Source organism: Pygocentrus nattereri, chromosome 27 (genome assembly GCF_015220715.1).
Source record: "Pygocentrus nattereri isolate fPygNat1 chromosome 27, fPygNat1.pri, whole genome shotgun sequence".
NCBI lineage: Eukaryota > Metazoa > Chordata > Actinopteri > Characiformes > Serrasalmidae > Pygocentrus > Pygocentrus nattereri.
The window spans coordinates 4,314,429-4,337,500 of record NC_051237.1 but is presented as its reverse complement, the minus strand read 5'-3'; the positions used below and the strand labels follow the sequence as shown (position 1 = coordinate 4,337,500).

The window sequence follows — 23,072 nt, the reverse complement described above, 5'->3', positions numbered from 1 at the left end:
AGAAGTTTATTTTATTGTATATTTTATTTTATTATCGACTTTTATCTCTGGGGTCATCTCAAACAAATTGTGTATGCTAAGAAAATCCGCAACAAACACCACCTTCAGCACCGCATTGTGGAGGCTTGTGATAGCATAAAAATAAAATATGCGTGTGTGTGTGTGTGTGTGTGTGCGTGCGCGCAGTAGGCTACATATCGCTGCTGTCGTTTTAAAGCCTTTTTAATTGTTTAATCGTTTATTTGTTTACACCATTTTAAACCGCAGCTGCCAATACACTGTAAGCATTCGTGATTGGACCAATAGAAATAGAACAAAATTACTTGGAATAAAATCTCGTAACATTAACTTGGATTAAAAGATTAAAAGAACGTGTTTCCCCTTCTCCTGTAAGGTTAACTTTTTAGAAATAAAGCAACTACAAATTCCTTTAATGGCCATTTTCCCTGTAGTTATGAGCGGTTATTTGTTAAATGATCAGAAAAAAAACGTATTTTTTTGGTACTGTAGCTTGAAGAATTCTGTGGGCGGCAACTCGCCACTGATTGGCTGGATCGTCTGAGGTCGCGAAGACTGAACTAGGAACTAGCTTGCGAATTTACTCCTCATTTGTGTCCTGACTGGTAAGCCCATGCTTCTGAGAATGACTACGTTTCAACGATTTACACAATTTTTAAAAAACAAAATGGTCTAGCTGTGAGATGTGATCTCGGTCCTTTTAACTGCAGCAATGAACGACTAGCGTAGTTTCTGCTGTCTCTTCAAAACATCGCTGACGGTTGCAGGGGCGCTTCTGCAAATATCGCCTAGCAACACCCTCGTCTTGGCGTTTGGCAGCATTTCATTGGTCTGTTGTGTCGCAGCTGTATTGTGATTGGATGGATTTGATGTCCGTCTTTCTCTAGTCAGACCAGAACCGCAGGAAACGGGATGATGTGTTGGCATTTGGCGAGGCGTTGTTTGGTTCCCACCCGCATTCCGTCAGGTTCCACCTCTGTACTGGCGGACTGCTGGTGAATATTAACTGAAAGGCAATCCTAGCGCGTGGGGCGAGATTCGTAGTCGTTGTCTGTCCAGTTCTGACTGTCATACTGCCAGTCACAGCGAAGAAGGCGGGTTTGTCGGAATATAGGTGGGAAAAAACGCCTCGGCAGCACTAAAGTTCACAAGAAGTTCACAGGGAAGGTGTTTTAAGCCTTTTCAAATTATTTTATTATTTATTTTATTTTATTATTTTTTACATCAAACAGAGCGTGTCATGAAGTGCTATAACAAGACGAGATGAGTATATACACCTAACCTAACTAACACATCTGACCCGTCCTGAGAGGGGGGGTTAGGGGTTGCATGGAGCCCATCCCAGCGGTCATCGGGCGGAAGGCAGGATACACCCTGGACAGGTCGCTAGTCCATCGCAGGGCAGACAGACATAGGGGCAGTGGAGCATATCCAACCGAACATGCAAACTTCATACCGAGAGGACCCTGGTCGCCTGGCCGGGGAGTCGAACCCAAGCCGTCGTCTCTTCTCATTCTGGGCTAATTTTATGCAAATGAGCCGAACGGCGACCAATCAGATTGTTTATATGTGACGAGGTAACCAATTGTGTCACGCATACAGTCACGTGGTGAGAATGAAGGCTGAAACGCACACAGCGGGAGAAATAACGTTTGATAAAAAAAATAGTAATAATAATTTTTAAGTTTTAAAAAATACTATTAAACTGCTTTGGGACTCAGAACTGGTCTATAATTCTACATAGACGTTACCTCTTTATACGTTAACCTCTGTGAGCGATGCGCCCCCAAAGCGCCCAACTGTTTACAGCTCACTGCAATGAAATCACAGTGTTTAACTCCACTCAGAAACGAGCACGCGTGGCTCTATGCTAAGCTCAAATTATTATACAGAACTGTCTATTAGGATTATTAATATTAGCCTATTAACAGTTGCAGTAAAATCAGGACTACCCTGTCCGTGTTGTAATGTTTCTTTTTGTTAAGACCTCAACATTGGCTGCTCTGTAATGACTCTGTTAATTTCATGTGTGGACTTCATATTCTTCCATATTAGCCCCACTAGTCTGGTGGTGAGAATGAGCTGCAGAGTCATTTAAAATCCATAACCCGTCTCTCATTCATCTTTGGTATTGTTAGATTATTTCCACCTTTTTCCATTGAAAATGTCTACATAATTAAACCGTTAAGTTGAAGACAAAGTCATTCAGAGTGGTTTGCTGTCTGAAATGTCAGAACAGTGGTGGTGATAGGAGCCAGATGTCTCTGATATTTAATATTAAGTTGCTGGATACATTGTGTAGTTGCAGTGGTAGTTTTGGGCAGTAAGTAAAGTGACTGTATGTGCACTGTTAACATCACACTCTCTGGTTACTTCCGGTTACCTCACTGTAAAGAGGACAGAGTTAAGTTTCTTTGCCATGTGCCATTTCACATCAGTCTACTGGAATGACTGGGTTATGTAGAAATGATGAATTCTGCTTTACTGGACTTACAGCTTGGTGTAAACCGGACCTTATTTTTATCTGACCAGAATCAAATATCTGAAAGGGCCATGTAAAATAAATTTTAAAAACAAAGTGATAAGCTGTATCTCTTTCCAGCATTTGGTCGGCTGCTTGCCTGACTTATTATAACTTTTCACAGTTTGTAGTGAATATCCGACTATATATATATATATATATATAGTTCTTTATTTATTTCGAAAGGTGCCTGAGGTGCTAATTTTAATCTTGAATCTCTTTCACTTTGAAACCTTTGTAGTGGGGCAGCATTAAAGAGATTCTGCTCTCAATTTGAGTCTTCAAAGCAGCAGCGTACACAGCCTCTGGCTAACTCTGGCCTTATTTATGGATCGTCCACATCTTCTCCAGCTCTCTCATCACTACACGTTTTCCTCTTTTCTCTCGTTTTTATTCCTTTTTTTGAATGTGCAGGTTCTTTGGTGTGCAGTGTTTGAAAAATCTTATTAACAGGAGATGTTTGGAATTAACAATTGGTTTGTGTCTGTGGGAAAGCTTTATTAGTCTATTTATCCTGGTGGATCCTGCATGGTCATTTGAGGAGCAATTGCCTGGTGACATGGTCTCTGAACATCTTTGTTTCCTGGCCCCGAGCTAAATCCTCAAAAGGAAGAGTGCCTGAAGGTGCAGGAACATTCGGCACCCCTTGTCCACTTCCTGCTGTGGTCACAGTCCTTTTAGAGATTAAGTGTTTGGTCGTACGGGGTGGGATGCCCTCGAGGTTCCTTCCATGTTGTGTAAACGCTCTAATTGTCTTTTTCCTATGTTGTCTTTGGGAAAGTCACTTATTCCCTTTTCCGTTTTTTGTTGCATGCTGACACGCTGTAATTACATCACCTTAAGGTAGAGATTAAAACCACAACGAGCTGGATGACTGCAATACCTACAGATGTATTTCACATAAGCAGTCATGGGGGAGCTATTGGCTCCTACAGCTGTCCTTCATGAATGGATAAAATGGTAAATCTCCTTGTGATGCTCTAGTTACATGCACCTCGGCACCTCTGCTGCTTTTGCTAATGATAATCAGTCTGATGGTGCTCTTTCTGCCGGCCCACGTCTCCTTGGAGGAGCACTGGTTTATGAGTCAAAGCGGAGCGGGCCAGAGGTCTGCTGTTTGATTTCTCTGGGAGAGAATAGGTCAGAGGGGTTTAAACATCATGAGAAACACAGGCCTGCCCTTTGGCTCATGCTTGCTTTTTCCCAATCTGTAACAAAGGCAGCAGTATTGATTGAAAATAGTATTGCAAGGTGCAGGAATGGAATCTTAATAGGATCTTCTCAGCCTGACTCACAGTAAAGTCGGGACCTGAGGCTCTAGCGAATGTTCGTGGGCACTTAATGTGCTTATGATTTAATAAAAAAAATAGATGTAGTTAATTAAAAAATAAGTGAAGTCATTCTGAACCTACACCCATGTGTGAATAAGAAGCCTATGTAAGATTGTCCTCTAGTGCTTGTTCCTCAGTTGCTATGGAAATCAATAAGAAAGACCGAAAGCTTCTTTACTGTCAGTATGACAATCAAAATAACCTTCAGGGAAGATGGGCATGGAAAGTAAACTTCAAGATTGTACTTGGAACACGGTTTACATCTGTAGTGAAGTGCAAATTAAATGAACCCATAACATATGATACCATAGATGTTGGCATCTATGACTATGTGTAGATTATATAACAACGTACAGGTTGATTGAGTCACCTACCTTTGTCAAAAACATGAAACACACTCCCAGCAATTCAGAGACAGTTGTACATTTTGTTTGGAGGTATAAGAAAACTGAATTGCATGACTGAATTTCCTAAAGTCAGCACTTTTTGGAGTCTCGCATCTAATTCAGATTTTCACACATGAAGATTCTTCACTCCTTTTCTTAAATTCACTTAAACCCATCAGCCATAACAGTAAAACCACCTCCTTGTTTCTACACTCATTGTCTGTTTTATCAGTTCCACTTACCAGTTAGGCGCACTGACGGTCCTGTGGGGCTCCTGACCATTGAGGAACAGGGTGAAGCAGGGCTAACAAAGTATGCAGAGAAACAGATGGACTCCAGTCTGTAATTGCAGAACTACAAAGTGCACCTATATGCTAGGAGGAGCTGATAAAATGGTCAATGAGTGTAGAAATAAGCAGGTGGTTTTAATTATTTTGGCTTATTGGTGTGTTTTTTTGTAGATACAGCAGCTTTTTTTTTGTTAAGGGTTTGAATCTGGCATCTTTCAAAAAATATCTCTGAGGACTGCAGTGTTATTTGACATTTTGAACAGAAGGTTAGCTTTTGCGGTTCTCTTGCTCTCTGCTCATTTATTCCTTTTATTTCTACTGCTCTTCTCTCAGGAAAGCATGGGGAAGAAGGATGCGAATGCTGCCAGGCTGCCGGTCGATCAGTACCGAAAACAGATCGGTGAGTTTCTTCTCTGTGGAGCTGTTCGTTTTCCTTAAGGCTTAAAAATATGACTGTTTGTAACCTTCATCAAATATTCACATAGTGCCTTATTAAAGAGAATTCAGAAAGCATCCCTTTTATTCTTTATTTCTGCAGTTTACATTTTTTTTGTTTGTTGTTAGGTTGTAATAAAACATAAGGAATTGAAATTAGAGACACAGATCGGATTAGGTGCCTCTAAGAAGACGTTATAGCTGCAAGTACACAGCCTTTGACACTATTAATCTTGAGAAGTCACTGTGATTGTTTTGTATGCAGGTGTATGTCACTCATATGTCACTCTGACCTTCACAAGAAGTAGCAGGTTATGCTGGTACTTTAGAATCTTATTTTGTGTTACACATTTGACATTTTCATGCTCATTCACAAGAAATGAATCCCAGTTCCAGACCCAGTATAGAGCACAATTTACAGTCAAGAAATAATTTTAAATTTTCCTTTTACCCCCGAGATATGTTTAATGTCTGAAATTTGCTTTTTATGTTTATGTTTTGCTTTAATGCAGTGCCTGGTGCCGTTTCTTGCTTAACATGGCAAAGAACCACCAACTTTTCCAGGAAAGGCCCATTTAACTGCCATGAAAAATTACTAAACGTATTTTTTTGAGATGCATAGAGGTGGAGGAGTGTTAAATCAGGCTACGTTAGAAACTCATCCATGGGTGTTATACATCAGAAAACCCAGAGATCTCATTTTCAGAGCAATAGGTTCTTCATAGAAATCTGTTGAACAGCTTGTAACCATGTAGTACCATGAGATTCATGAATCTTCTTCAGTCCAGCAATCTGAAATACTCGTCACAACACACAAAGCAGGCGACTGCTTGCAAAAGTTTGTTTCTTGTCGGCAGATTAAACAAAAGGAAGTGCACTGAAAATGTAAACACTGGGAACAGCTTAAAAAACTTGCATAGAAATGAGAAGGTTTAACAAGAAGAAAGCACATACTTGGAGGTATGGAGGAGAACGGGGCATAACCGAACACAAAATACAGCGGAACCCTGATTTTGTATGTAGTCAAAGAGGTTCAAGTAGAATGAACCTTTGGTCATCTACTCATATTGCCATTTTTAGCTGAATTGTTCACAAAGAAAGTGTTCAAAACAAATTAAAGTTTTTAAGTATTTTTAATTATTTTGTAAAAACCAAAATATGATGCTTGTGAGTTAGTTCTGGAATTAGCTACAAGAGTCGGGGAATATGAGTGGGTGGAGCAAGAAGGATTGTGGGCCTATCAAAAATGGGAGCACCCATGTGGTGTCATCTGATGTTAATCATTGCAATATAAGCTTCCATTCTTTGCTAGTTGCATTAGCCTTGTAGCACTAGTGCAAAACTAAAGAAGCATAGTTTAGACACCATACTTGTCCTGGTTGATTGACTACATTTGGGCTAAGAGGAAAAGTGTGTGAATTTTTAGACTATTTTTTTGTGTTTTTGTGGCTTTTTTGACACGTTTTGTGTCAACCACATTGTTGAAGAGTTGGTATAGTGGAGTGGATAAGACCTCTGCCCTTTTCGATTCCCTGCCTGGGCAAGCGCCCTACACTATACCAAGAAGAGTCCTATAATAACAAGACTCCTAACACTACCTTCGCCTACCTGTGTAAAATGAAATCAAATTGTTGAAGGATAAGAGCGTCAGACAAATGCCATAAACGGTAAATGTAAGAGTTTTAATTGTGTACATGCAGGTGAGACTAGACTAGGTCTTTACACCCTGCTGTTGATTCACTGAAGGCATGGTGACTAAGCTTTGTGTTACCATGGTCTGGCGTGATCTTTGCACTGCGGACGTTGGAACTCGGTCTGTGGTCTCCAGCAGAGAGCACCTGTCTTACATGCCTGATTTTATGTGATCTCATTTTGCAGCATTTAGTTGGGTTATTTAGCTTGTTGTGCACCGTCACCTTCTCTCATTGTGCCTCTGTTGAAGGATTGTGGAAGCAACATAACAAGCTGAACACCTGCTGAATCTTCTGAATCTCAGACATATTCTATTTTGTTTTCTCTTTTCCAATCTCATCAATTCTGAGACATAACAGCGGGTTACAGACGATAAGAGTACCCCGCTACCACCCCCCTCTTCCAGTCTCAGTTTGCTCTGAAAAGAGCCTCTATCAGCCAATTTCAGTGAATCGCTGTTTAACAAAAAGAAAAGTCGCCCAAAATAGCACAAAGCAACACAAAGGAAAGAATACACATCGTAATTTGAAATCGCAATGGGAAGGTAATTTATGTCCTGTCAGGTTTAGCTCTTTCTCTTTTTTTTTCCCAAGCGGGTGAGCTTTTGTGATGTCAAGCGTCTTGATGTTGACACACTGTCCCTAAATACTATCATTACTCCTCATAATGGAGTGTAGAGAGCTGTCACCCAGCAGAGCCATCGCCTGTGAGTGTGCGTGCGGTCATTCAGCTGGAGATATGATGGCTCACACATACTGCTCTCTGTGGCTTTGTCGAACAGTTATCCCATAGGCAAACAACTTCGGGCTCCACTCCCCGCGTGTACTTGCATGTTCTTGAGGCGGCCCAGCTTTTGTGTTCGTGTGTTTTTCCCTTCGCTGGTGATGTGATGTGAGAGACAAGGGCCAAATGGCTCTCATGTGGTGGAAGTCAGCCTGCAGTGCTGTTTCTTGCTGATGGACGTTGTCAGTGTTTTGTCTCTCTCTCTCTCTCTCTCTCTCTCTCTCTCTCTCTCTCTCTCTCTCTCTCTCTCTCTCTCTCTCTCTCTCTCTCTCTCTCTCTCTCTCTCTCCCTCCCTCTCCCTCTCTCTCTCTCTCACACGCAGCAGGCTGTCACCGGGCTGTCAGTGTTGCCAGCACACCCCAGCCCCTGGCCAGGATTTTGGACTGTCCCTTCCAATCACACATCACAGTGCTTTTAACTTTAATTTTGAACAACGTTGCCCATAGCCCTGTCACAAAGGGTCTGCTGAGCTGCACTGCAGTCCTCTGTGTGAGGGTGGAGAAAGCAAGAGTCGAGTGCACACTTTACCATCTTCTTGCTTTGTGCACCTGCCTCACTTTCGGAGACAAACCTGTCAGTTTTTGAGCTCTTGATTGCTTATTTCTCTCTGCCCCTCCTGCACTCCTTTATTGAGCGTGTAATTGGTTACCGTTACAAACCGTGTACCCGTCTGATCCTCGAATGTGGGGACTCTCTAAAAAGAGCAATAATTGCACGGTGCTTTATCCAGCACACACAGGAAATGTGTTTTCTTCTCTGTTAATCAAATGTCATTTGAAGTGCAGTTTGATGGAGCTAAAGAAAGAGCTGGACTGGACTGCAGATCTATTTGAAGTAGGGCTAAAGGTCCATTTAAAGCGGAACCTAAAGTCCATTTAATTGTTGATTATACGTATATTTGGTGATGAACTGGATGTGCCACAATTTGTAGCATTAAAAGAGGTCTTTTTGACCTTAAAAGAGGTTCATTTCATGGTGGACCCTGGACTAGAGGCTCCATACTTAGCAGCTGGACTAGAGATCCATTTGGGATGGACGGGAGGCACCTCAATTTGAAGCTGGATTAGAAACCCATTTGGGACTGGACTGGAGGCAGCAATTGTTAGAAGCATTACTTGGAGTATGTGTGACTTTTTTGATGGTAGAAACTAGAATAGAGGCTCCACAATTTACAGCTGGACTAGATATTCATTTTGGGACTGGACTGGAGGCACCATTGTTTTAAGCGTTGCTAGAGGTCTATTTGAGTTTTTTGGTGGTAGAAGCCAGAATAGGTGCTCTGCAATTTGTAGTTGTACAAAAGACCCATTTGGGACTGGACTGGAGTCACCACTATTTTAAGCTGGAGTGGAAGTACATTAGATGGTAGACTGGAGGTCAATTTGATGTTGGACTGTAGGTCCATTTGTGTTGGGTTGTAAATCTATTTGATGCTGAACTGGATGCACCACAATTTTTAGCATTGCTAGAGATCTTTTTGACATTTGATGGTGGAAGCTGGACTAGAGGGTTCATAATTTCCATTTGGGACTAGACTGTAGACGCCACCTGTTTGAAGCATTACTAGAGGTCTATTTGAGTTTTTAGTGGTAGAAGCCAGAATAGATGTTTCACAATTTGTAGCTGGACTAAAGACCCATTTGGGACTGGACTGGATTCACCACAGTATTAAATTGGAGTGGAGCTCCATTTGATGGTGGACTGGGGGTTACTTTAATGTTGGACTTGAGGGTCCATTTGAGGCTGGATTGTAGGTCCATTTAGTACTTGACTAGAAATACATTTTAAGGTTAAGTAGGTCTTCTGGTGGGAAATCATCTAAAATCCCTAAAATCATCTACTTCAATAGAAGATTCTGGGCACATTCCTGTTTGGCAGGGCTGTATGAGTGGAGCTGGCCTGTTTATACAATGCTGGTGTGTGTTTGTGTGGTGTTTGAGTGGTAGTGTCTTGCTGGAGGTAGCCTGGATAACAATGCCATAGGTAATGCTGCTGAACCAGCAGCTGACCAATCTGAACACGGCCATGATGAAACCTGGAGGCTGAAGCAGTCAGAGTTGTCAGTGCTGAATACAGAGTGAAAGGCCTTGTAGAAGTTGATGGCGCATGAGGCAGTGCTGGAGCAAGGCTACAACGCCTCACTGTATAAACAATTTATTCACATTCTCAGAGCAATTACTTTGATTTGGTTACGATTAACTATTCATTTGGAACAGATGGTTGAGTCTGTTTGTTGTGTGCATTTGCACCACAACAGGAAGTTTCTGCAAAAATAAGACATACACCTAATCTCTCCCTGTTGGCTGTGAACAAAATGAGGTTTGCTTTCCACACCATGTACAATTACTGCAGGTGCAAGAGTGAATTGTTGTAGACTTTTAGAATGAGCGGCGAACATGATGTGCAGCGTGTATCTCTGAAGGTGTGGGCTAAGTGCTTTGAAGCTGGAATAATTGCTTTTTTATGGATTTGTAGTACAGCAGTGAGTGATTCACGACACGATGCATTCAAAGCGTTCGCCAGTGATGCCAGTGTTGAGCATTTCAAATGTCAAACCTGAAATGCTGAATTGTTTTTTACAGGTTTTTCTCTGTTTTTTAGCACAGTTTCTGAAACAATGTTGAAATTATCAAAGCACTGTTGAAATAATCAAATCTTCATGTACCCCATCAGCTTTATACAGTGAAAGAAATGAAAATAATCTTCACAAGGACAATTTTAAAATAAACTTTTTAAGAGACAGAATTAATCTTTTCTGTAATTTCATTATAAAGTGTAGTGACTTTAGTGTAGTGACCGCCCCTAAAACGTCTTCATTGTGCACTAGCATTAGCAGGCGGGTTAAATAATATTATCCAGTAATGTTATATTTCACTCCCCCTCCCACCATCCTCACCTTTCATCAAGAGAAAATGCTTAGCTACCTCAGAGATGATAATACAGTCATATGCTAAAGTATTCAACACCCTGGCCGAATTACGTTTTGTTGGTTTCTAGTTGAAAATACGTTTACACAGTTTGCAGAGAACACACTTACTAATGTGGTATTTTTGGTGAATATTGCAAATTTTAGTGCACAATTTCTATTTATTTGACTTTAATATATTCGTGTAAAAAAATAAAACCACATATAGAACATGCCATAACTTTTGTACATGCCTCATTTTTTGTTTCATTGTTTTCCGATATGTTGCATTCAGCAAATAGAAAGTAATTGTGCATTAAAATAAGCAATACTGTGTTCTTTGTAGAGAAAATGTAAACTTATTTTCACTTAGAAAGTCAATCAAGCGTGTAATTTGACCAGGGGCGCCCAAACTTTTCCATACAGCTGTATGTCACAGAAACAGAAGGAAAATGCATTAAGCAGCTGATTCATATTGACTTTCTGTCTGTGTAGATTTTGAACATTGTAGAGATGAAAAGCATCTGATTTTGCTCCATTTTGTTGTTTTATTCACTTCATTTCTTTCTCCTTACACTGTTTGATAATGGAAGCTGACATTCACATTGTTTGAACATTTCATGACAAATGGAATAGAAATGTTCCAAAATCACTTTTTAATAAAATGTTGTTAGATTGATGCATTTGGTGGGCTCATATCATGGAAACCTGAATTCCTTTCACTTTACTATACACTCTTCAGTCCATGCGCTCCAGATGCAAAAACAACATTCATTATTCCTGTATTCCTGTGATGTCACGAGAACCAACAATTTTTTCCCCTTCTACTCTAAAATTACCATTTCATACTGAGTGAGAATATTATAGAAGTATAATTTTTTGAAAATACATCAGATTTGTATTATTGACATCAGAAAAAATAATTTCAGTAATTATTCTTATTGTCTTTATCTTCCAGGCCTATAAGTATGTGTTCCTATCAATCTGGGCTGCAACAGAGTAGCTGTATATTTACCTCTCCCTCTTGCCCCCCTCTGCTTGGCCAGAAGGGATACCTTATGGTAGGAGAGACCTGCATGTCCCTAGGGAGGGGTCACTGTCTAGCATGGACGTCTGGGGGCAGTCAGTCCTGTGGCAAGCTGTTGGAGATGAATAAGGACACTCTCTCTCTCTCTCTCTCTCTCTCTCTCTCTCTCTCTCTCTCTCTCTCTCTCTCTCTCTCTCTCTCTCTCTCTCTCTCTCTCTGTCTTTCTCTCTCTCCACTCCACCATGTAAATAAGCCTTAATGAGGCAGAAGGTGCACTTGAACTGCCCTAGTGTGTGGACAGCACTCAGGGCACCTTGAGCCTGACCTCTCGCCTGCTACAGACACACAGCACCCCCCCACTCTCTTCTCCAAGCTGTTGCCATCCCATTTTTTCATTCCTCCTTCATCTGTTTGTTTTTGATTACACACACAACAGCTCCACACACACATGCAACCCTGACAAACACTCAAACTCACACACACACTCTGCCAGGTGGCTACTGTGTTCTGTGGGCTCACTCCGCAAAAAAAAAAAAAAAAAAAAAAGGCCTTGGTGGTGAGAGCAAGCTATGTAGTAGACGTGTGTTACTAGGCTCGTCAGAACTTTCAGTTTAAAACTCTACATTTAGGCATTTAGGCACTAGAACAAACAAGAATTGGTTTTACTTTAAAGTGTGGTCCAACGATCCCCACACATCCAAGCGAGGGAGTATGGCTGGCAAGGCTACAAAACCCGAAATTTAGCTACATCTGTTCCGAGGCCTAGTGCCTCTGGCTCATCCTTGGACCAACGTGACGATCCAGCACCCGCCCTTGGGATGACAGTGCTTGAAACTTAAGCCTTCAGAACCAAGCTTCTCACGTCGTTACGCAAAGATGTCGGAGGTATAATCAAATCAGAAATCAGAAGTGTTCTGGAGAAAGAGATGTTGGTTCAGAGCTGACATTAACAGATCTGAACTGCAGTCCTATCAGACCATGGTAACTGCAGAGCTAGCCACGCTAAAGAGTACAACTGGAGAGATTGAAAAAAAGCCTGTCAGCATGCACAGATGATATTGTTATTTTGCAGTGGGAGGTGGCTCACCTTAAGGCCCAGTCAAAACTATTAGAAAACAAGTGTGAAAACCTAGAAGTGTGGTTGAGAAGAAACAATATCAGGATTGTGGGAGTGCCGGAGAGCCAGGCTAGCTCCACCGGAGCCATTTCAGCGTTGCTGCAGAAGGCGTTCAACCTCACCGAGACAGGGCGAACTACCTCGTGCTGTTGTGGCCCGCCTACACTACTTTCAAGATTGTGCTAACATCCTTCACCTGACCAGGGAAAAACAGCTGATCAAGACGGACGGGATGACCGTCTCGGTCTACCCAGATTACACTGCGCGAGTGGCCAGAGCTCGAGCAGGTTACAATGGAGTGAGACAACAGCTTTGTGGAGTGGAGTCCGATATGGCATCCTGTATCCAGCTTGTCTTTGGATTACCCATAAAAATCAGGAGCGGAACTTCTCTACACCGGAGGAAGCCCAGTCTTACATCAGGGAGAACATCTCAACCAACAGGTCACCTGTTAGGGATTGATGGCTGGATTGCTGATCGCGCGAGTCAAGGTACTGTTTCGTGCATCGCTAGCGTGAGTGCTGTTCTCTGAAACAATTAAGTTATGACAGAGCATACAATTATGCACAACCTATAGGTGCTTGGAGCTTTCCTCTCTGCGCTCATTGTGGGCGTGTTTGCTTGGAATAGTATAAACAGTGCTGCGTGCATGCAGTGGACTGACAAGGATCTGTTAGCTCCTTTCCTAGTAGCATGTATGCCTTTGTGCCAAATCTATTTAACTTAATATGTTCTGAGGGTCTTGGCGAATGTTTCAAGGGTAGCCCATTTAGATACTTATGTGGGGGGTTCAGCCTCAAGTTAGGTGAGGTTAGGGTGCCCTGGGAGTTTAGTACAGGTCAGCTGAGGGAACCAAGGCTTAAGTTCTTGTTGGTATTTTATGTTTATTGTTGAATATTCTTTTGTGTGCACACCTTTTTTGAATCCACCTTGTGCTTTGTTTAGTATTAGCCAGTTGGCTATACAATCGTTTTTAACGGCATTTGGCTGACGCTCTTATCCAGAGCGACTTACAATTTGATCATTTTACACAATTGGCCTGACTGCATGTCTTTTTTGGACTGTGGGAGGAAACCCACACAGACACGGGGAGAACATGCAAACTCCACACAGAGAGGACCCCGGTCGCCCGGCCGGGGAATCGAATCCAGGCCCTTCTTGCTGTGAGGCCACAGCGCTACCCACCACGCCACCGTGCCGCAATCGTATACCTTTATAATATTTCAAGGATATGGCTAATACCCTAGGCTCAATAAGATTCATTAGTTGGAACATTAAAGGGATTCAGCATCCCATAAAGCACAGCAGGGTTTTCACACACCTAAAGTCAATGAGTCCAGACATTATGTACCTCCAGGAAACTCATTTCCGGGCTGGCGAATGTTAGGCTAAAGAAAGGCTGGATTGAGCAGATATTTCACTCTAACTATGGAGACAGGTCTAAGGGCATAGCAATATTAATAAAGAAGGGGGTTCCATTTGTCCCCATCAATGTAATTTAGGACAATAATGGCCGATTTGTCATCGTATCAGGCAAATTATGTGGTAATCTTGTTATATTAGCCAATGTCTACGGACCCAACTGGGAAAACCCTGAGTTTTTCTTTCGCTTTATAGAGAAACTCCCTGATCTCAACTTACACCTGCTGATACTAGGAGGAGATTTCAACTGTATATTACAGGCAGGGTTGGACAAATCTAGTCCCATCTTAGGTAGATCTGTTTCCAAATCAGGTTCTATGATATTATCATTCATGCAGTCCTATAAGTTGTTTGACCCATGGAGACGCTCCAATCCACCAAACAGTTTTCTTTCTTCTCACCGGTCCATCTCTCATATTCAAGAATTGACTATTATTTGATTGATTTTATATATATTGGCTATCTCTTGGGTGTCCAACTGTCAGTATCACGGTATAGTGATTACAGATCACTCCCCAGTTCAGTTATATATGGTGTTTCCATGTAGCCCCACCTTTCAGCGATCCTGACAACTTGATCTAATATTACTGACATATAGTTCATTCAAAAAATTCATAGCTGAACAAATTGATTTCTATTTGGAGATCAATAGTACCCCAGGAATGTCGCATACAGTTATATGGGAATCAGCCTATTTAAGAGGACAGATTATTTCATATGCCGCTCACAAGAAAAAAGAATGTACTAAGCGTTCCACAGAATTAATTCAACAAATAGCACATATCGATAGGAGATTAGCTGATAAGATAAGATAAGATAAGATAAGATAAGATAATCCTTTATTAGTCCCACAGCAGGGAAATTCACAGTATTACAGCAGCAACAGAGTAACAGGAGTAAGGCACTCAGTAATAGAAATGGGAAACAGTATAAACCTTATCAACATTATAAATAATAAAAATTCAAGCTAAATCTTTAGACTATTTACAGGAAAATAAGGATAATAATAAAATAAAATAAGAGTTGCATAGAAATCTGTATTGCACTTAGAAACATAAGAACAATTGATAACTCTATACCTGAACTCTTTAAGGAACAGTTATTGCTGCAAACAGAATTAAATAATCTTTCAGTTAGACAGACGGAACACACACTATTAAAAACAAAACAGCAATATTATGAACACAGGGAAAGGGCAGGGAAACTATTATGCCATCAACTTAAACAAACGGCAACACATAGCGCAATCCCTGAAATTCATATCACACCCAACTCTACTTCCACACACCCACAAATTATTAATGACCAATTCATGTCATATTATGCACAACTTTACACATCACAGTCTTCAAATACAGCAGACATTCAAACATTCCTCAGTGGCCTGGGAGTTCCAAAGATTAATTTAGAAGATCAAAGTATCTTGGATGCGCCCATAACAGAAGAAGAAATTTTAGCAAAGCAATAAGCTCCATTCAGAGTGGAAAAGCGCCTGGCCCTGACGGTTTCCCCATAGAAATTTATAGAGCATTCTCTTCCAAACTAGCACCCTTTCTCTCCACATTGTTTAAGGAAATAATCACAATAAAGAAGTTGCCTCCTACAATGACCCAAGCAACAATCACAGTTTTACTAAAGAAAGACAAAGATTGGTTGGATTGCGGCTTTACTTTCACTGGACGCAGAGAAAGCCTTCGACCAAGACGGATGGAATTATTTGTTTGTGGTGTTAGATAAATTCGGGTTTGCCCATCTTTCACTACATGGATCAAAATTCTATATTCCTTGCCAACAGCCACAATTCACACAAATTCTATTAGATCTGATTATTTTCAACTTTATAGAGGGACTCGACAGGGATGTAACCTCTCCCCATTCTTATTCAACCTCGCTATTGAACCGCTGGCTATAGCATTGAGAAACCAGAAGAACATAGCAGGTATCAGTAGGAACCAAACAACGCATAAGGTATCGCTATATGCAGATGATCTATTATTGTTTATATCTGACCCATTAGAATCCATTCCCAAGCTTATAGATATATTGCAACTATTTGGAAGACTATAAGGCTACAAATTAAATTTTTCAAAGAGTTTACTTTTCCCCATAAATCAACAGGCAGCATCCAGTGATTATAGCAAATTCCCTTTTAAATAAGAATGTCACTTTTCCACCTGTTTGGGAATTAATGTCACACAACTATATGAAGACCTTTATGACCACAATTTTAAAGCACTAAGCAGATTTGCGAAAATGGTCACAGCTTCCCCACGTTTTGTGGGACTCTGAAGGCAAAAGATGGGTATCGAAGGGCCAAGCGTATCGCGGCTTCGGCGGTGGCTGAGGCAAAAACTCGAGTGTGGGAGGAGTTTGGTGAGGCCATGGAGAAAGACTATCGACAAACACCGAGAAGATTCTGGCAAACTGTCAGGCGCCTCAGGAGAGGAAAGTGGTTCCCGACCAACACTGTATACAGTGGGGCTGGGGGGCTGCTGACTTCAATTGGGGACGTCCTTGGATGGTGGAAGGAATACTTCAAGGATCTTCTCAATCCCACCAACGATCCTTCCCTAGAGGAGGCAGAGCTTGGAGATCCGAGCGAGGATCCGTCCATCACTCGGGCTGAGGTAACCAAGGTGGTTGGAAAAGTCCTTGGTGGCAGAGCACCGGGGGTGGATGAGATCCACCCGGAATTCCTGAGGGCTCTGGATGTTGTACGGCTGTCCTGGCTGACATGCCTCTGCAACATCGCATGGACATGTGGGTGGTCCCCCTGGAATGGCAGACTGGGGTGGTGGTCCCGCTTTTTAAGAAAGGGGACCGGAGGGTGTGTTCCAACTATCGGGGGATCACTCTTCTCAGCCTACCCGGTAAGGTCTATGCAGGGCCACTGGAGAAGAGAGTCCGACCGATAGTTGAATCTCAGATACAAGAGGAACAATGTGGGTTTCGCCCAGGTCGTGGAACACTGGACCAGCTTTTTACCCTCACCAGGGTCCTGGAAGGTGCGTGGGAGTTTGCCCAACCAGTTTACATGTGTTTTGTAGATTTGGAGAAGGCATTCGACTGCGTCCCACGGGGGATCCTGTGGGGAGTGCTCTGGGAGTACCGGGTGAGGGGCTCGTTGTTACGGGCCATTCAGTCCCTGTGCAAACAGAGCAGGAGCTTGATTCGTATAACTGGCAGTAAGTCTGGACTCTGCCAGGGCTGTCCATTGTCACCAATTCTGTTCACAACTTATATGGACAGAATTTCTCGGAACAGCCAAGTGGCAGAGGGCGTCCAGTATGGTGGCCTCAGGATTTCACGTCTACTTTTCGCAGATGATGTAGTCCTGTTGGCGCCATCAGGCCGGGACCAGCTCTGTCTGCGCCAGTTTGCAGCCGAGTGTGAAGCAGCTGGGATGAAAATCAGCACCTCTAAATCTGAGACCATGGTCCTCATTCGGAAAAGGGAGGAATGCTCTGTCCAGGTAGGGAGTGAATTCTTGACCCAAGTGGAGGAGTTTAAATATCTTGGGATTTTGTTCACGAGTGAAGGAAGGATGGAGCGAGAGGTTGACAGGCGGTTTGGCGCAGCATCTGCAGTAATGCGGACCCTAAACCGGTCCGTCATGGTGAAGAGAGAGCTGAGCCAGAAAGCGAAGCTGTCAATTTACCGGTCAATCTACGTTCCGACTCTCACCTATGGTCACGAGCTTTGGGTAGTGACCGCAAGAACGAGATTGCGGATACAAGCGGCCGAAATGAGCTTTCTTCACAGGGTCACCGGGCTCTCCCTTAGAGATTCGGGAGTAGAGCCGCTGCTCCTCCACGTTGAGAGAAGCCAGTTGAGGTGGTTCGGGCATCTGGTAAGAATGGCCTCTGGATGCCTCCCCAGGGAGGTGTTCCAGACATGTCCGATGGGGAGGAGACCCCGGGGAAGACCCAGGACACGTTGGAGGGATTATATCTCTCGACTGTCTTGGGAACGCCTCGGTATCCCTCCGGAAGAGCTGGAGGAGGTGACGGAGGAGAGGGAGGCCTGGGCCTCTTTGCTTAGGCTGCTGCCCCCGCGACCCGGATTCGGATAAGTGCTGAATGAATGGATGAATGGATGGTCACGGCTTCCCATTACATTGGTGGGCTGAGTAAACATAATTAAAATGACAGTTCTGCCGTGATTCTTGTATTTATTTCAGATGATCCCAATTCTGTTAACTAAGTCCTGGTTCAACACTCTACATAGCTACATCACTGCATTTATCTGGAGCAACTCCAATCCACACATTAAAAGAAACTACTTAGAGATGCCCAGAAGCAAAGGGGGACTGGGCTTGCCTAACTTTCTGTTCTACTACTGGGCTGCTAACATCTCTAAGCTGAACCACTGGATCTCGGTGTGTGAACATAACCAAGGTCCAATGTGGGCTACTATGGAAATTGCACCCAATTCACAACTTTCCCGTATTTCCCCTCTTACGTTGTGCCTAGCTTGTTAGTCTAAGTCTTCAGAATTTGGGCCCGGTCACTAGGAACTCTCTTAAAATATGAATCACAAACAGAATCAGAATCCTTCATTGATCCCAGAGGGAAATTGCATTTGTTACAGTTGCAACCATTTATGTAAAAGAAAAAACTCTTTAATAATTTAAAACAAAGAGAAATTTGCAATATGTACACGAGATTAAAGTTCTTATGAATATATTAAAGCGGCAGTGACTGTGATAATAAATATTAAACATCTAGTATAAGGCAGTTCAAATTATTGTACCTCCGAGTTATTGCACCCTATTATTATTATTATTATTATTATTATTACACATATGAGTACTGTGAGGTATTGAGTTTTGCACAGATATACCACACTTTGAGGATCACACACTGAGGGAGGAGTTATAGAGTTTGATGGCCACAGGTAAGAATGACTTCCTGTGGCGCTCTGTGGTGCATTTTGGTAGAATGAGTCTTTGGCTGAATGAGCTCCTGTGTCTCATCAAACTGTGTCGTAGAGTGGGTGGGAGCCATTGTCCATAATGGCCCGCAGCTTAGACAGCGTCCTCCTCTCCGACACTGCTGTCAGCGAGTCCAGCTCCACACCCACAACATCACCGGCCTTGCGGATCAGTTTGTTGAGTCTATTGGCATCTGCCACCCTCAGCCTGCTTCCCCAGCATGCAACAGCATAGAGGATAGAACATATATATACACATCTTCAGGTGCGTAGTTTTACAAAAAAACACGGCCCAAAAATGCAGTAGACTTCATTTTGGAGTTAGATCCATATGGAAAAGGGATAGTATCAAAAACTTATCAATCAATTCAGGAGATCAGTCCTCCTACTACTGAGGCTGTGAAACAGGTGTGGGAGGAGGACTTCAGAAATCGCACTTTCTGAGGAAACTTGGCAATGCAGCTTAAAATGCATACATACCACCTCTCTCTGCCTTAGACATGGACTAACTCAGTTTAAAATTATTCACAGACCTCATTATTCAAATGCGAAACTGCCCATAATTTTCCCTGGAGCCAATCCTGGATGTCCAAGATGCCATCACAGTCCAGCTACACTAGGTCATATGTTCTGGTAATGCAATTTGTTAACTAATTTCTGGGAGAAGATCTTTGAAGCAGTCTCCTATATAAGTGGGGGGAACCATGGACCCTAATCCCACAATTGCAGTTTTTGGGGTCTCTCCATTAGAAAAACAATTTACTGCCCTCCAGACAAATGCTATAGCGTTTGCCACATTGCTGGCCCAGAGACTGATTCTCCAGGGGTGAAAATCAGTGAAATCCCCCTCATTCAAACAATGGGTCAGAGAAGTACTTGCAATGATTCCACCGGAGAAGATGAGATATAATTGAAGCGGAAGCCGTATTAAATTTATCAAAACCTGGGCTCCTTTTGTAGAATTTATTAATCCTTTGTCTGATATACTCTGCTGTGACTTTTTGATACATATGTATGAGTCAACGAGATTCAGGGATGCATGAACTAGGGTAGGATATTGGTAATTTAGTATAGTCCCTGGTCCAGAATGATACAGGTCTGAAACAGTGTGCACTTATCATGTATGTAGGTCCCCTCTATTGTATTTTATTCTATTTTATTTATGTAGGTTATTTTATTTATTTATTTTTTCTTTCTTTTCTTGGTGTATAACTATGCATATGTATAGATGTGTGTATGTAACTGTATTATACATAGATATAGGTGATACACATTATGTATATTTATATGCATTTACATTTTACATACACCTTTATGTTCATGTATATGTATGGCCCTGGGGGCTATAAAGGGATTGTTTTGTCTTACCTTGTCTGTCAAACAAAAATCTATAAATAAAGTGCTTAATATAAAAACAAAACAAAAAAAAAACACAGCCTTGCCTGTACCTCCTGCTTATATGAGTTTACGTGAGCAATCACGACTCTTTGTGTCTGAGTGCTTATACTTTTTATAGATTCACTTTTATTGTTAGGCTTCTAGGAAATAATTGTAATCTTTCCTTTAAAAACAAAACGTTCCTGGAAACACCACAGGAATAAACATAATGTAGTAAAGTAAATGCAGAGGAATCCATTTAGCCCAACTATGCTTTAATAAAGGCCATTAGCCTAATAAGGCCTGTTCAAGCAATTACTGAAGACAAAAGGTGTGCTGTCATAGTGAAGCGTTTTTAAAGATGTTGAAAGCCTTCTCTGAAGTGTAGCAGCCGTTCGCTGTATGATTACAACTAATTTTGCGTTGAAAATAACTAAACTAATTAAGAAGTACTGCTCTTATCTGGATTTATACACTGTATTCTTACGCCCCATGAAGCTTTGAGTGAACCAGCTCTGAAATGCTCTTTGTATGTTCACCATGGTTAGCACCAAGCTAGCAGGGTAGCTCAGCACTATTTTGAGGTCAGTTCTAGTTTAAATTCATATATTTTACGCTCACAACTCAGCATGTCTTTTATTTTTGGAGCACTAGCCTGTTAGCTGGTTAGCTTTATGCTGATCTGCTCAACCTACCCTACACTGTTAGAAATAAAGATTAAATGAAAGGGTTTTTTGCATCATTAAATGGTTCTTCAGATTGAGAATTTGTTATAAATGGTTCAGCATAACACCTTTTTGAAAAGGATTCAATATAGCACCAAAAAGAGTTCTTCGATTGTTATAATGCCAAGCCTATAGAAGAAGTCTTTTTGGTACTATATAGGGGACTTTTTGAAAAGGTTCTATATAGAACCATATGGAACACTGTAAAGACATTGCATTCACCATGTTCTCACATATTGTGCTGCCTTATCAAATGTCCTACTGCAGGGCCTATTTATAGGTAGAGTGTTACATAAAACTGTAGGTCAGATGTTTTGATAGCCAATATCACATGAAGCTGAAGTCAGCTTTCTATTCGGCAACTTCTTGTTAGAATTTTCCCGTTCCACCTTAAATGGTGCACCAGTTAGTGTAACGCCTTAAACATTTAATTGCTGTACCATTCAAGATGGAATGGGAAAATTCAAACAAGAAACTGGTGAATAGGAAGCCAACTCAATCTCCTTATCAGAAAATGTTACCAGCAGTAAATCACCTTATTAGGGGGTAAGTAGTAATATTAAGCTGGACAACACAACTTACTGAAGTAAGGCTGAATTAGCATTAAAGCATAAGTTACAAGGCTATAGTGATGATATGGGCATGCTCGCGTGATGGGTAAGACAAACTGTTAGAACCCCAGTCTAAGTCTTCAGCCATCAGCGATAACATTACTAGTAAGCACGGTTTGCTAATGCTAACATTAGCGGTGCTAACCGCTAAGATGTTAAAAAGTTAAGAGTCTAATGACTGAACACAGATTACGTCACTGCCATGTAGCAGTCGAGGGTTAAACACAACACAAAATGAACCACAGTCTGCCATGAATCTTTGCATGTAAACTATTAATTAAAATTTGATGCTATGTTTTTGAGAATTAGAACAGTATCACAAAACATAATACTCAAGTACTTCGATATTTTCTTACATCCCTATGAAACACAGTGGTCAAGTGGTTATTCTGCTCAGAACTGATGTGTTTGTTTCATCTGTCATCAGGTAAACAAGATTATAAGAAAACAAAGCCAGCTCTGAGAGCCACACGCCTGAAGGCCGAGGCAAAGAGGAGCGCTCCAGGAATCAGGGTGAGACGACTGTCCTCGTTAACTCTCCCTCTGTACCAGCAAACACCTCATCCAAACAGTGGGCTGGTGTACCACGCCTGTGTTGAGTCTATCTGGAATGTTTGCCCCTCTTCACACTGTTCCTACAATGTGCTCCTTCAGAGTATATATTCAGAGTAGAGATATCTTGGGTCAACCATCCAGAGCAATGGACAGTGCAAAAAAAGAGGTGAGGAAGAGGATGCAGACAGGATGGAGTGGGTGGAGACGGATGTCAGGGCTGATGTGTGAGAGAAGGATAGCAGCAAGAATGAAAGAGAAGGTTTACAAGACAGCAGTGCGTCCTGCTATGATGTACGGTTTGGAGACTGTGGCTCTGTCTAAAAGACAGGAGGCTGAGCTGGAGGTGGCGGAGATGAAGATGCTGAGATTTTCGTTGGGAGTGACAAGGCTGGACAAGATTAGAAATGAGCATATCAGAGGGACAGTGAAGGTGGAGCAGTTTGGAGATAAAGCCAGGGAGGCCAGGTTGAGATGGTTTGGACATGTATTGAGGAGGAATAGTGGATATATTGGGCAAAGAATGTTGGAGATGGAGCTGCCGGGGAGAAGGAGAAGAGGTAGACCTCAGAGAAGGTTTATGGATGTAGTGAAGGTGGACATGGAGATGGTTGGTGTGAAAGTAGAGGAGGCAATGGATAGGGCAAGATGGAGGCAGATGATCCGCTGTGGCGACCCCTAAATGGATCAGCCGAAAAAAGAAGACTCTGTTCTACAATGTTCTGCCCCGTTCAGATTGTTCTTTAATGTTCTCCTCCTGTTCACTCAGTTCTAGAATCTTCTACAACATATACACAAGTGTGTGATTGTTGGGAGTCACCCTGGATGCTCTGAAACCTGAGATTTCAAAATGCAGTAGATCAGTTCTTAAATGGACTGGTTTTAATTGCTTTGTAACTCAAGCAAATCCGTCATATTAACATGGAGCCAGTGTGCTGCTGTACTCTC

The 23,072-nt window shown here is 42.0% G+C and overlaps 1 protein-coding gene across 1 annotated transcript in view; it reads left to right on the top strand.

The window, feature by feature from the left end:
• Positions 1-547: 547 nt before the first annotated feature.
• triqk (triple QxxK/R motif containing) overlaps positions 548-23,072 on the top strand; it is a 39,459-nt gene continuing 16,934 nt past the window's right edge. The window contains exons 1-3 of the mRNA XM_017692579.2: positions 548-623; positions 4,880-4,946; positions 22,000-22,085. Coding sequence (XP_017548068.1) covers positions 4,886-4,946; positions 22,000-22,085 — 147 coding nt within the window. The 5' untranslated portion in view covers positions 548-623; positions 4,880-4,885. The remainder of the gene's footprint in view (positions 624-4,879; positions 4,947-21,999; positions 22,086-23,072) is intronic.